General features: G+C 32.4%; 1 protein-coding gene across 1 annotated transcript in view; it reads right to left on the reverse strand.

The window, feature by feature from the left end:
- LOC148106914 (uncharacterized) overlaps window positions 1-15633 on the reverse strand; it is a 244756-nt gene that overhangs the window by 184930 nt on the left and 44193 nt on the right. Inside the window, exons 2-3 of the mRNA XM_087860072.1 lie at window positions 12018-12181; window positions 5002-5040 (exon numbers count right to left, since the gene is read on the reverse strand). Of these exons, the coding sequence (XP_087716198.1) occupies window positions 5002-5040; window positions 12018-12181 (203 nt within the window). The remainder of the gene's footprint in view (window positions 1-5001; window positions 5041-12017; window positions 12182-15633) is intronic.

The following is a 15633-nucleotide window of genomic DNA, read 5'->3' on the forward strand; positions in this document are numbered from 1 at the left end:
GTCATTAAAGAGAATCTAAAATTTCAAAAAATAATAAAATAAAAACATAATTTTTAATAAAAAAATAAGTAAAATAAAAAAGAAACAGACTCTTAAACATAGAGAACAATCTGATGGCTACCAGAGGAGGGAGGTGGGGCACTGTGTTAAATAGATGATGTGGATTAAGGAGTGCACTTGTGATGAGCACTAAGTAACGCATGGAACTGTTGAATTACTGTATTGTACACCTGAAACTAACATAACACTGTACGTTAGCTAACTGAAATTAAAATAAAAACTTACAAAATCAACAAAAGTATTCTCTGAAAATTAATTGGCTATATGGAATTTATAATAATGAACAGCATACATTTTATTATTTTAATTATGTTATACACCTTAATATCAGCAAAATTTATATATATATATTACATGTTCATGTGTATTTATATATCTATCTAAATCTATATTTATATATCATGCCTGTTTTTTCCAAACAACCAGTTCAACATTTACCAGAACACCACTGTCTTGTAATTTCACTTTTTAAGTTAATTTTCATTCATTCTGCTAAAACAGTTAGACTTTAGTACATAGATGCAAAAAAGAGTAAGTACAAAACCCTTGCCATCTAAAAAGGGCATAACATCCAAGGATGATAAGAATCCTGAATACTTAGACATGTGACAAAGGCAAAGACAACCATTTTTTTTCCTTCTCTATGAAGTGTGGTGATAACCAAAACATGAGGGAAAGGGAACCTATAAAGTGACTCTTTACACAAAGTTAACAGTAGTCTCTTTGCCTTAGGAATCAAGGGGTTAGGACTCTATATCGGACTATGACTTCTCCACAACTTCTATTCATAGAAATCCAAAGCATTACAGACATCCACAATGACTCTCCAAGCTAATCCTTCCTTTACATCCTTATTTAAAAAGTTACGATCTTTCATTATCTCTCAAATATACGTTGTGCTCTTCAATCTCTCAAACTTTTTTTCTTTTTCCCTTTGGATGACCATTCCTCATGAACTCCTACTTGAAGAGTGTTGTCTCTTATATAACCCAAAGGACTTTATCATCAGTTCTGAATTTACCCATCTATCTGTTCTAAGAAGGCTTATGGTAAAAAGCAAAAAGCTTATGGTTACCATACAGCATTGAATGTTTAAAAAAAAAAAAAACTTCTCATGGTCTGTTCTAATAGCCCCAAACTCATATATTCTTTATGTATGTTGGTTCCTTCAGAGAAACCCTTGCCCCTGTCTGAATGAGGAAAAGTTATTGAAGGATCTGTAAAGCATTTTGTAATCGTAAAAGTATGTTTGTGTGTCTCTCTCTCTCTCTATATATATATACACACATATACACACATACATACACACACACACACATATATATATATATACATATGCTGCATATATGTATATATGCTGCATATATATATATAAGCTTTATATATTTATGTATGTATTTTGCAGATGGTAAAAGATGGTAAAGCTTACAAATGTAAGCTGTTAATATTATAGCTTTTATTGTTACCATCACAATTTTTCAAGATGGCTGGCTCCCTTTCTTTTCATTCTTTTTCTTAAAGATTTTATTTATTTATTTGACAGAGAGTGAGAGAGAGCACAAGCAGGTGGAATGGCAAGCAGAGGGAGGAGAAGCAGACTCCCCGCTGAGCAAAGACCCTGACACAGGGCTGCATCCCAGGACCCTGGGATCATGACCTGAACCAAAGGCAAATGCGTAACTGACTGAGCCACCCAGGTGCCCCTCCTTTCCTTTTCATTCTTAACACCTGTTGTTTTTGGCCAGCAATAGCAACAGGATTTAATTGCCTGAAATAAAGTAGAAAAGTCAGGAATGCTGAAAAATGAATTGGAGAGCTAGCATTAAAGGTAAGGATTAAACTAACAAAGAACCTTTAATGGTAGAGTTAGAAGTCTGATTTTAATCAGTTATGTTTCTGCACAAGGGAGTGTTTGAGGATAAAGCCAAAGAAAGATTATTCTGGATAAACTTTGTAGTGTGTACCAGAACAGAAAGCCAAGACACTGCTGTATACAGCTCCTCAATACTATTACTACTACTATGCAGAAGGAAGAGGAGGAAGAGGAGGAGGAGGGAGTAGCAGCAATGGAGTGGAAGGAAGAGATGGAGGAGGGTGAGAAATAGCTGCTATAGCTAATACTAAACACTACATACAAAAATTAAAGCTAATTATCTCAGGTAATGTTTACAACAATTTTAACATTGTCATGATCTTCATTTTGCAGATAAAGCAAGGGAAGTTCTGAGCTACTGAGTAATGTGTGCAACATCGCAGCTAGTAAGTTTTATCTGGAATGTAAACCTAGGCAGACTGAATCTAGAGCCTAACTTCTAAACTTGAATTCTAAATTCCAATTCTGAATAATTTAAATATGTGATTTCTTTGAGGTGCCATACCCCCAACTAATTGAATGCATCTCCAATAGTACCCTTGAATTAAAAACCAATAAAAAATTTCTACAACAACCAGAAGTATCTGTAGATAAATGAACGTGATGGCCCAAGATAAGATTAACTGAAATAGCACTTTTTTAATGCTAAGTGAAATAAGTCAGTCAGAGAAGGAGGAATGCCATATGATTTCACTCATACATGGAATTTAAGAAACAAAACAAATGAACAAAGAAAAAAAGAGACAAACAAACAAACAAACAAAATACCCAGACTCTTAAAAATATAGAGAACAAACTGGTGGTTGCCAGAGGGGAGGTGGGTGGGGGGCATGGGTAAAATAGGTGAAGAGAATTAAGAGTACACTTAGAATGGAAGCACCAAGTAATGTATAGAACTGTTGAACTGCTATATTGTGCACCTGAAATTAATGTAACATTGTATGTCAATTATACTGAAATTTAAAAAAATAAAAAATAAATTAAAATCTTAAAAAATGAAACAGCATTTTGATTTACTTGAGAACTCTAATTTTTTTTAATGACTTTTTATTATATTATGTTAGTCACCATACAGTACATCCCCGGTTTCCGATGTAAGGCTCGATGATTCATTAGTTGCGTATAACACCCAGTGCACCATGCAATATGTGCCCTCCTTACTACCCATCACCGGTCTATCCCATTCCCCCACCCCCCTCCCCTCTGAGGCCCTCAGTTTGTTTCTCATAGTCCATAGTCTCTCATGTTTCATTCCCCCTTCTGATTACCCCCCCCTTTTTTTATCCCTTTCTTCCCCGACTATCATGTGATTTCTCTCATCTATGGAACATAAGAACTAGGATGATCAGTAGGGGGAGGACTCTAAATTTGACAACCATTTACAATTGCAAATATATTTTTCTTTTCCCATTGGGAGCTACTATAGACATTAAAAATAGTGTAGCAGTAGGTTGAAAGTGATTAAAATCAGAAAATATATGAATCCCCCAAATCTCAAAACTCAGGAGAGAGTGTATCATTCTCCAAAAGTAACTAAACAGAGAAACTCTACAACTAGGCTATCTTCAAGATGTCTCTTATTATTCACTGCTAATAAGGAATAATCAAATTTTCTGATTGAGTGTTTACATATGCAATTTAATCCCACCAAGGATGATAATGACATATTTTTAAAAATCCATAAATTATGAACTCATACATAAACAATCTATACTAAGTTGGTTGCCTAGAAGGCAACTTACAAATGAATCTCTAAGTGTCCCTTTAATACCTGCTGTGGCTAACTATGTTTGTGGTATGTGGTGGGGGGGTGGGGAGAGAGAGAGAGTACTAATATGTGAATTCTTGAAAATGTCCTCAGAAAATATGCTTAGAGGGTATGGGGTGCCTGGGTAGCTCAGTCGGTTAAAGTTCTGTCTCTCCTGATTTCAGCTCAGGCCATAATCTCAGGGTCTTCAGATCAAGCCCCACACTGGGCTCTGTCCTCAGCCCAGGGGGGAGGCGGAGGGGGGTGGTCTGCTTCAGATTCTCTCTCTCCCTCTCCTTCTGCTCCTCCCCACTATGCTCAAACACACACTCTCTCTCTCTCCAATAAATAAATAAATCTTTAAAAAAAGAAAATATGTTTAGCCCTCTACTCTAAAGGCCAATTGTTTAAGCAAGTGATTCTACTTCAACCAAATCTTTTGAACATATTAAATTGTGTACCGTGAGCCTGACTCCCAAATGTGAAATGCCAAATTTTCAAAAGAAAACACACCTGATAAATAATAAATTTTCATGTAGTAACTGTAGTTTTCTAAGTTCTGTGACTAAAAATTGAAAAATCAGTATCTCTTTGCTAAAATACATTCATGCTTTAATAGTCCTTCTGTGTATTCACTTCTGTGTATTCGAACTCTTCTCGCTGGCAAAAATACATCTTTAAGACAGTGGTAAATTAATTATACTAAATTTTCTGGTAAGCAGATATATCACCTACAAAAAATGGACAAAAACAGAAAAATCTCCACTATGTAGAAACTCGTATACACTAGCAGAAACAAAAAATAACTTATAATTGCCCAGGAATTACTTGGACAACATCATATAACTCTCTCTCTCTCTCTCTCTCTCTCTCTCTCTCTCACACACACACACACACACACACACACACACACACAGAGCTTAATAGTACAGAAGAGAAAGGAGGTGACAATGTATTCTACTACCATGAAATCCAAAATCCCAGAGCCAAAAGAGATCAGGTGCTAGAACCTTTACGGAAACAGAATTAAATAGTACCCATGCAAAGTGAACCAGTTAGTCAGCCAGTAAGCCAGATGTTTCCAGCTGGATATTTGGTGCACTGAGAAGAAAAGATCCCATTTGACTCATTTTTTCCCACATTGTAAGCAGCTGTTAATAGTAGCATTTCCAAAGCAGTTTAGTAGCTATAATTTTAACCATAAAATTATAAAGCTCAGTACATCCTGTCCCATCATACTTGTCCTTAGTGTTGCAACAAATAATTTTTTTACTTAGTTCTCCTCAACATATTTTTGTTGCTCTTACTATTGTTTTCTTACCTGATCTTCCCTTTGCATATCTTGCTCTTCAACTTTGTTCTAAGGGGAAAAAAATCAAGATAATTTATGAAGAATATGCAGTCAAGGAAGAGGAAGCTATATTTTAAAGAGAAGTTAAGCTGTTAAGAAAAGCAAAGATAAGGTGAACTATAATTTATGTACAGTGAGATTCAATTCTACTTCTGTGGAAATGAAACTTAAATGCATGACATACTAGTATTTTAGTGCAGTCATTTAATCATCTACAAATTGTATTTACATCCAATCAACATTTCTATATCTCACAAAATATTTACGTTTGGAGACACTTTGTAAAATAGCTCTTTAAGACAAAAAAATTCCCATTTCTCAAGCTTCTGGCATCTCTCCCATAAGATTATGACTGTCTTTCTGAAATAATATGTTAAGTATTTAGTTTCCACCCCCATACCCTAAGAAAAAATTCACCTGAGTCTGAAGACTTGCACTCTTGGCAATTTCATTTCTCAGAAAAGTAAAACATGACAAGAACAGTTTCTCTGGTCCAAATTTTGGGCAAAAAAGAACTATTTATAAAACCTAGAAGCCTTGGGAAAAAGTGACCATGTCATCTTATAGTTAGTAAGTAGTAATGAAGGAAGGGAATGGTAGGCATAGTCAGACACATGTTTTGCTATTAATAGAAATGACATTTCCAAGCAGCTGTCCAAATAGTTCAAGTCCCCCATTACAACTGTAACTTACCTCAGAGTCAATATAAAAAACCAACCAGCTAACAATTCTGGAATTTAAACAACTACAAGTGAACTTGAGGAAATTCCTGCTCTATAGGCTACTTAAGTGATAAAATTCCTATAGTGAGAGAATAACACAATTTCCTTAACTTGTGGCTTACCGTTCAGTCAGCCATTGTGGAACCAGATATCTATTCAAACAGTTGGTGAGGCATTAGTTTTTTTATATTACACATCTTTACTCCTTATATTTAATTTTAGTTTCTATAAAGAGGGCTAGAAAAATGAGATTGTAGAAGAAAGCCAAAAGATAGGGTTATTTGGATTTCTCAGCTTCATAATTATTTAAGGTTTTCCCCCTTTGAATGATAAAGAAGAGAAAGAAAGGAAGATGAACTTTAATTGCAAATATATATTGATGGTAAGTCATAACAAAGCTATAAAAATAAACAGATATGAAAATGAGTTGTATCGGCTTTCTTCACAGAACAGACAGCCATTCATTTACCTCTTGGGAAAAAGGAAGAAGACTGAAAGGGCAATAATTGAACACTGAGTTTAGTTCATCTTCAATATAATTATAACATAAAGGATGAAAAGAAGATAGAAAAAGTGATAAAGTGATAATGTCTTAGAACATAGAATTAGTTAGCCAGTACTATGATACCACAGAAAACAGAATAAGACTGTCTAGTACCAGTTATTTTCATATCTAGGTATTTATCCATTCCCAATATAACTAAAGAACTTTCATTTTAATACAAGTTCCTCAAATTTTGCCATCCATTAACACATTGATCTGGGGTACTTAGTAAATAAATTAATTGAGGTTTTTTCCCCCTTCTATTTATTCTGTTTAGAGCTATTGAAATCAAATTTCCTTATATTGGGAAAAAGAAGGAATAAAGGACATTTTAATGAAAAGTGTGCATATGCCAGAAAGGTTTGTATTTCTGAGATGGGAGATAAAGATTTTTAAATTTTGTTCTTAGATAATCTCCAAAGAAGTTCGTTGCAGGTAAAATTAACTTGAATGAGTTAAGTCTTGAAGCCAAAATCAGTTACTGATCTTTCCTTCTTACTGCTGAGCAGTAAACCATGTGCTTTGTCATCATGTAAATCACATTCCATTCTGTTAACATGGTTACAACTTACCACCATTTGTTATAACAACATGGGACTAAGGAGCAACTGGATATATTTTGAAAGGAAGCTGTACAGTAATCTCTGTATTTCCCAGGGTTAAAGCAGAGAACAACAGCCTGAGTATCTGAAAACAGTTTGCCAGTCTGATTTTACTGGAATTTTTTAGTGTGCATTATGAATTAGTTACACCATGGAAGTAAAGGTGTAGACATTTTTGCATCTTTCTACTCAATATTTCAAAAAGAGTCATATAGGAAAATAAACTTTCAAATGTCTAGTATTCTATTCCAAACTTCAAAGTACATAAGCTTTTATATAAAGCTGAGCAATAGTGGCATAAGGAAAGCAATAATGTTTTTTCTTCTTTTTCTGAATTTCTCGGATACAAGAAAATATTCCATAAAATAAACTTTAACCCACACTTGATGACATTTTCTATACTGAAAAGTTGGATAGAGGAAATAACTTAGAGTGATGGATTCTGCCCTAGATTTAAGCATGAGCTAGGTAAACTAAATTCAGAAAAGAACACAGAAATAAATTAGTTTTTCATATGATAAAAGGAAAAACTTATTTGGATTATAATATGTAATTTTTGAAATATGATTATCACTATTCCTTCTATTTTTCCATTTTTGAAAAAAATATATCCTATTGATTATTTCCCAATTGCTATTTTTCTATGATAATAATCAATTGTAAATCTTTGAAAAGGCTTTCCAAACTCTATAAATGGCACTGATAGTAATGGTGATCTGTGATACTAAAAGGACATATTGGAGAGCTGTAGTTCAATTAGTTCCTATTACTTGATTCCAAACACAGAAACTTCCCTACTCCTCTGAGGGATGTAAATCCTTGGATTCACAGAGTTGAATTTCTGTTTATAATGATACTACCTTATCATATTTGTCAGTAATTATCTTCACATAACTTAACCTTTAATTATATGAAATACAATTTTCATTTATTAACTGCCAAATGCGTATGAACACATCTATAAATGTCTATAACAACAATCTGTTTTCTTTGATATTGTTCTTGTCTGGTACTGTTCTTTGTAATTAACTCAGAGAGACGAGAAAGCCCAGGTGCAAAAAGGATGAATCTACTAAAGACAGATTTTCAACTTCATGCTTTGATGACAAATTTATTGAATATTTCCTCACTGCATGGGGATATGCAGTTTGAAAAATGTAATTATGTATTGGTATCTTCCACTAAATGTTCCTGTGTCTTTCTAGAAAAGAGGGACCTTTCACCAGGGACATTAAGGTCTTACTGAGGTTTTTAATAATACACGATACTACTTTCTCAACCAAGGAAAGGTGAATATGGGTAAGTATAAAAATTCAACAATTATTTTCTTCTTGCTTAGCTGATTTAAAATATGCAAATTGGATAATAGCAATTGCTCATGAAGCAAATGGTGTATTTAAGAAGGGTCCAACAGAAGTAACACAGATAAGTTTGTTATGTTTGTTTAACTTGTTTTTCCTTGTCAAACAATTAATTTTTAATGTATGAAAATATTTTGCCTCAAACTTTACTATCCATAAGATTGTAATAGAATTTCTTTTATCTCTTTGGTAATATTTTACCGTGCTGACGACACCCTCCTCTGATATATATCTCCCTTAACTCCTGGTGCTTTCCTGGCTCTTTTGATAGCCTCTAGATCCCTCTCATTCATTCTCTCCTTTACCCACCTTCTTCTCTTCTCTGGTTCCTGCTTTGATTGAGTGTAACAATACTGAGCCAGACGACCTGAACTCTAGACCCATCTCCATCATGTATTCATCAAGTGATCATGGAGCAAAACAAATAAACTCTATGATCTTCAGTTTCTTCATTTACAAAACAAGCATGATAGCAGCTATCCATAATGTTCCTTTTTTAAAAAACTCATCCTTTTAAAATTTCTACTTTTGTATGTGTTTTAGAATGCCTGATGTTCTTTTCTTATCTCTCAGTTGTTAAGATCAGAATAGAATATGGAATGGTACTTTATAAATGATTCCCTGCTACATACATTCAAGTTAAAAGTCAGTAATAATATGAGGTAATGTTAAAGACGATTATATTATATTAAGATTATTACTTCAAAATCTTCAAATTGAGCTTTCTGATCTTTTCTACTAACACTACCCAAGATTTCCGCTATCACCTGGCATGGTGTCAGCCTTCAAAATTATACCTCTAAACCTAATATCCCACCCTCTAACCACACATATACCATATTTTAAATCTATAAAATTATAATACAGAGTGTTCTGAAAAACTGATAATTTTATATCATTATTTCTTTTTATCTACACTTAGTTTTACCTTTTATCATATATTTAAAATCTGTATGCATGTGATCCATATATCTACTATCCATTTCATATTAAAGAAATTATGATGGATTTCTATTAAATATATGCCAAGAAGAATAGTTATATTCCACAATTGCTGATGTCTTCTCTTATTTCTCAAGTTTCATCTCTCCATGAAAGCACAGAAATAAAACAAATATAGTCCTCTTTACTAAATTTATTATTCAGATCCTGTCCCTCACTACTTTTTCTGTTTGATTATATCTAGGTCACATTTTTTGAGCATTTTTCTTCTTACAGGGTTATCGTTTATTCCACCCTGGAAGTCCCAGATATTCAGTTAAAATATGATGAGATATATATATATATAGTATATGATATGATACTTGGTTAATTTTCAGAATTTTAGTCAAAAACAGCCTTACCAAAAGCCATTGCTCAAACAGCTATATGAAAACTTATCTATGACCTCTAAGAACATATATCCTTTTTCAGTTTGATCTTCCAGTGTCCCTTTTCAGTTTGATATGCCAAAATATTATCACAACCTGTAACTTAGGGACCATATAAACTTACAAAATACCATATTACATTGATTGGAGATGGCAGATGTATTTTTGAATTTTAAAATTTCCTAAATCAGGATGTGACTGTTTATCCATAGAGGAAGAAATCATTGGACTAGCTTAACGGGTAGCTTTTTTTTTTCTTTCAAAGTGGTAAATGATATAATGGCACACTTCAATGGCTACATCTTAAATTCAGTGAAATATAATTTATGGTGTGGCTATTCAGCCCAAGTATTTTTATTCAGACAGATCCTAGGAAAGATAAACATGGTCATAAAACATTTAGAGGGTATAAGTCTTTCAGATCTTCAGGTTCATCTATACCTCAATAATTTCATTGAAGTACTGACATATTACAAATTCTTTTTTCCCTTTTAATCAAAAGGATATCATTTAGAACATGCTGTGAAGGATGGATAACATGGCAGCATAATCACAAGAATTTATGAAATTATCTAAGAATAAGAAACAATTTTGATGCCAAGATATTCTAGAGAATGGCTGGCCAGTTGAGAGAAATTGATATTATTAGAGTTTCCCCTCCATCAATTATTTCTTTTTTTCCCATCCAATATTTTTAAATGGTATTCTATTCTGTAGGGAAAAACTACTTGTCCTCTTGACATAATCAATAGTCTCCAATATAAGTCTTCCATACAGAAAGAAACTTGTACTTAAATTGTATAGATGACTGTTAAAATTAAACCCTTTTAGGACTAACATACTAAATTTGTTCAGGCAGTATGTAAGGATTCTCATGGTGTTTACTAGTTAGTAGTCTCAACTGAATACCTAACTTAATGGGATATAAAGTGTAATCAAATATACATATTGTCATACTCTTGTAAAGACTACAATGGAAAAGATACACAGGGACTACTTTAAAAAGGAGTACACAGTGTTCCATTGTAAAAATGAGTGAGGATCTGAGTAGACATTTTTCCAAAGAAGATACACAGATGGACAGCAGACACATGAAAAAAATGCAGATATCACCTCACACCTGTCAAAAAGGCTGAAATCAAAAAGACAAGTAATAACAAGTGTTGGAGAGGGTGTAGATAAAAAGGAACTCTTGCAAACTGTTGGTGGGAATATAAATTGATATAGTCACTGTGGAAAACAATGTGGAGGTTCCTCAAAAAATAAAAAATAGAAATATCATATGATCCAATAATTCCAGTAGTGGGTATTTACCCAAAGAAAATGAAAACACTAATTTGAAAATAAATGTGCAACTCTGTGTTTACTATAACATTATTTATAATAGATAAGGTATGGAAGGAACCTAAGTGTCCACTGATGAATAAATAAAGAAGTGGTAAATGTGCAACTCTGTGTTTACTATAATATTATTTATAATAGCTAAGGTATGGAAACAACCTAAGTGTCCACTGATAGATGAATAAATAAAGAAGTGGTATATACATACAATGGAATGTTGTGCAGGCACAAAAAGGATGAGATCTTGTCATTTGCAGCAACATGGATGGACCTAGAGGCTTTTATGCTAAGTCAAACAGGTCAGACTGAGAAACAAATAGCTTTTAAGTCTATCAAATGAAAATGTGGAAAATGAAACTCATTAGACACAATTAGGCATATGACATCGCTTGAATTTCTCAAGTAACTGAAGGTCCTTAATCAATATTTGTTGAATAGATAGATGGATTTTGATCACAGCCCTGAAATAATGAAAAACTCCAAATTTTCTTCATCTTTGTTAAACAGTGCCAGGTTTATTCTTTGTATTTATTATTGAGTTTTGGGTTGACTTAGCTATTATATAAAGTGACAACTCTATTTCTAGGTGCAAAGACACCTGTCTAGAATACTGTGTCTGGCCCTGATAACCCCTTGCCATTCTTCAATTCATTTTGAGCCTCAGTAGATAGAGCAGTCCTCTCAATCCTATGACCTCATAAAAATTTTTGAATTTATTTCCTAGAACCTCCATGTCTGACTTGCAATTCTGGGAAGCAGAATATCCTTGAGTTTTCCCAGGAATGATGGGACACATTGTCCTCAAAGCAGCACAAGAAACAGCAATCATTTCAGACTGTGTCATGATTCAAATATAGGATTAAGAAGGGCCCACAGAATTTTTAAGCAGAATAATGAGAGAGCATATCAGTCATAATTACTGTTGAACTGTAAAGGCAAAAAGTTGCAATTCACTCTAGAGCATTCAATATCAGACAGAAGCATACTCTTTAATTTTTTTGTTGTTAATTAGAAAGAAAGGCAATATAGGACAGTGTTATACTCACCTTTTTACAAATATTAGCAACTGCTTTTAATATGATGTCCTGGTGGTCAGTCCGGATTATGCCAAGATCATTAAGTTTTTGCCGAGTGATATTAAGTAGCTTCTCCCCATTGATTTCTGCTCTTTCAAAGTTTTCTCCATATATCAGAAAACTATAATCCAATGCTGAAAAAGACAAAAGAGGTAGAGGAGATTTCAAGGAAAATAGAGTCTATACCTCCTTGTAGAGGTAACTATATAATTCTACCAGTATAGAATTACTTGTGAAAAAAAATTTTTTTAATTTAAAAAATTTTTTAAAATTAAATTACTTGTGGCTTTTTGTCATAATCAATGAGCCATTTACAGTTTTTATTCCAACAACCCACCTTAAATTCAGCATCTTTCATTAGAAAGGCTTAGGAAGGACAAATTTTTGTAGGTCCTTACAGAAATGCTTAAGTACAAAATTTAATTAATAAAAAGACCCTGTTGAATATACAGTTAAAGTCAGAGATTATAACTGAAAGCATATTTATAAGGATATAATAATATCTAAAATGGACTTAATTGAACTGAGATAAAATGTGTTTTGATTTGTGACTGCTTTAACATTTGGAATGGTATCAATTAAGAATCTATATAGTTAACAAATGTGAACTATTTTGGGTGGGTACAATCTCTTGGGTAAACTGCTTCATAACTGTAATTAAAACAGAAAAAAATCCAAAATTATTCAGATATATATTTTAGTGAACTTCTGCCATATCTTTAGCTCTATTTAGAAAGAAGTAATTAGAAGATCCAAACGTAACACAATATATTACCTGACGGAGAAAATTTATATATAATCTGACATAAAAGGAGGCTGAGCTATGAATAACTAAAGGCATCAGAAGACTAAATAAGTTATGAAATTATCATTCTTCTTTGGTTATACATAATAAGAGTAGGAATACAGTGGAAATGGTCAAAACTTACTTATAATTTGTTTGAAATTTGATGTTAAACTTCCCTGTGACAGTGAATGTGGCTAATATTCTGGGAATTATTGATATAAGCTGATTAATATAGATCCCATTACTTTGCTTTTTCAAAAATAATTAACTTAGGAGAGTGTTTACCTTTATAATATCTTTAGATGATTTGCTAATTAGATAATATGAATAATATTCATGAGGAATATTTAAACAGCTTTTTAAACTTGCCAAGTACTTTACAAGTACACACTTCATTGTACTCATATGCTAATTAAATAATATTTGCATTCTTACCTATTTATTAAAACAAGGCCTATCAATGACTTCTATTAAATTTACTTTGTTTCATTTTATTTATTTATTTATTTATTTATTTATTTATTTATTTATTTATTTATCTATTCTTTATTTGAGTATAGTTGACACACAATGTTCCATTAGTTTCAGTTGTACAACTTATGATTTGACAAGTTTATACATTATGCTATGTTCACCACAGGTATAGGAACAATCTGTCCCATTACATCACTATTACGATATCATTGACTGTATTCCATATGCTCTGTTTTTTTTATTTCCATGACTTAATCATTCCTTAACTGGAGGCCTGTATGTCCCTCTCCTCATCCATTTTATCCAACCCCTCCATACCCCTGCCTCTGGCAACCATCAGTTTTTTCTCTGTATTTATAGTTCTGATTCTGTTCTTTCTTTATTCATTTTCCTTTAGATTCCATGACTGGAATCATATGGTATTTGTCTTTCTCAGTCTGACTTATTTCACATTACATGATACTCTCTAGGTCCCTCCATGTTGTCTCAAACAGCACCATCTCATCTTTTTTATGGCTGTGTAATATTCCATTATATTCATATTTTATATATATACACATACCATATATATTTTATATATAGACACCATATTTTTCTTATCCATTCATCTTATACAACATTATATAATATACCACATATATATAATACATAATAATATACCACACTATCTATATTATATATATATATATCTTTTCCTACTGTATTTTCCTTATCCATTCATCTATTGATGGACACTTAAGTTGCTTCCATGTCTTAGCTATTGTAAATAATGCTGCAATAAACATAGGGGTACATATATCTTTTTGAGTTAGTGTTTTCTTTTTTCCCGGGTAAATGCCCAATAGTGGAATTATTGGATCATATAGCATTTCTATTTTCAGAGGACCCTCCATACTGTTTTCCATAGTGGCTGTACCAATTTACATTCCCACCAACAGTGAACAAGAGTTACTTTTTCTCCACATCTTCACCAACACTTGATGATTTTTGTCTTCTTGATTTTAGTCATTCTAACAGGTGTGAGGTGATATCTCATTGTGATTTTGATTTGCATTTCTGTGATTAGTGATGTTGAGCATGTTTTCATGTGTGTGTTGGCCATCTGTATATTTTTGTTAGAAAAATAACTATTCAGGTCCTCTGCCTATTTTTACTTATTTTTTTAAAGTTTTTTTCTGCCCATTTTTTAATCAGATTTTTTTTTTGGTGCTTGTTGGTTTCATTCTTATTACAATCTGCCCTTTAAAGGCATAAAAGTATATTTCTTTCATTTTAAATTTTTATAATTCTCAATCCTACATATTTAGACTGGACTTATCCTTGATTACTCATAAATCAGTGAAGTTTCTCATTGTATTTACAAATTTAAAAAGTAAAGCCTCCTGGAAAAAACTAACTTCTATCAATTTATTTATTCATATTTCCCATTTCCCTCCCTTGAAGCTTTATAATAGAGAATACTTCTCTGTTCCATGCTATAAAATAACCAGCAATACTATTGAGAGAGTTACAAGGTACCTACCTAAACTTGGGTATATTTCTCTTAACTTATTTTTCAATTTCATTATTTCCTTTCATTAGGTAAAGGGAATTAAGTATTTGATTTATGAGAGTACATATTATATGAGTGGTTAAAAGTAAACAAAAAATATTAAAAGGAGAGATTGTCTTCTTCTCACTGGATATTCTTTCCTGCTTTGTTGAAGATTAATTAACCATATAGTTGTAGGTTCATTTCTGGGTTTTCTATTCTGTTCCATTGATCTATGTGTCTATTTTTGTGCCAGTACTATACTGTTTTGATCACTACAGCTTTGTAATAAAACATGAATTTCGGAATTGTGATGCCTCCAGCTTTGCTTTTCTTTTGTAAAGTTGCTTTGGCTATTTGGGGAAATTGTGTAACTATGTCAAAATAAAATTGAAAGCTAAATTTCTCAAGGTAATCTTCCTATTAACTTATAGAAGAATTTACAGTACTCATTAAATTTTTAAATTTGACAAAAAAATAAACAGATTTGTATGGGTCAGTTTTTATGACAGGAATTGGCTAGGAGAAAGTTATGTATAGTTTTGTTCAATAGAATGATATATAAATGTCTTATGGATGATGCTCATATGTACTTGAAACTTTACTCAGTAAATATATTTAAATGTTGAATGACTTATTAGAGAGGAATTTGTCTTTTCTTTACTCTTCATGTGTGAATGGCAAGTGAATAATAATGACCTGAATATTTCACACGGTCCAGGGCCACATTCTGTTTTATGAACTGGAACAGATACTTGCACTAAAATGTAATATACTGTCAATAAGACTGTAGG

This window comes from Ursus americanus, chromosome X, assembly GCF_024610735.1.
Source record: "Ursus americanus isolate L20-20 chromosome X, mUrsAme1.1.p, whole genome shotgun sequence".
NCBI classification, from domain to species: domain Eukaryota; kingdom Metazoa; phylum Chordata; class Mammalia; order Carnivora; family Ursidae; genus Ursus; species Ursus americanus.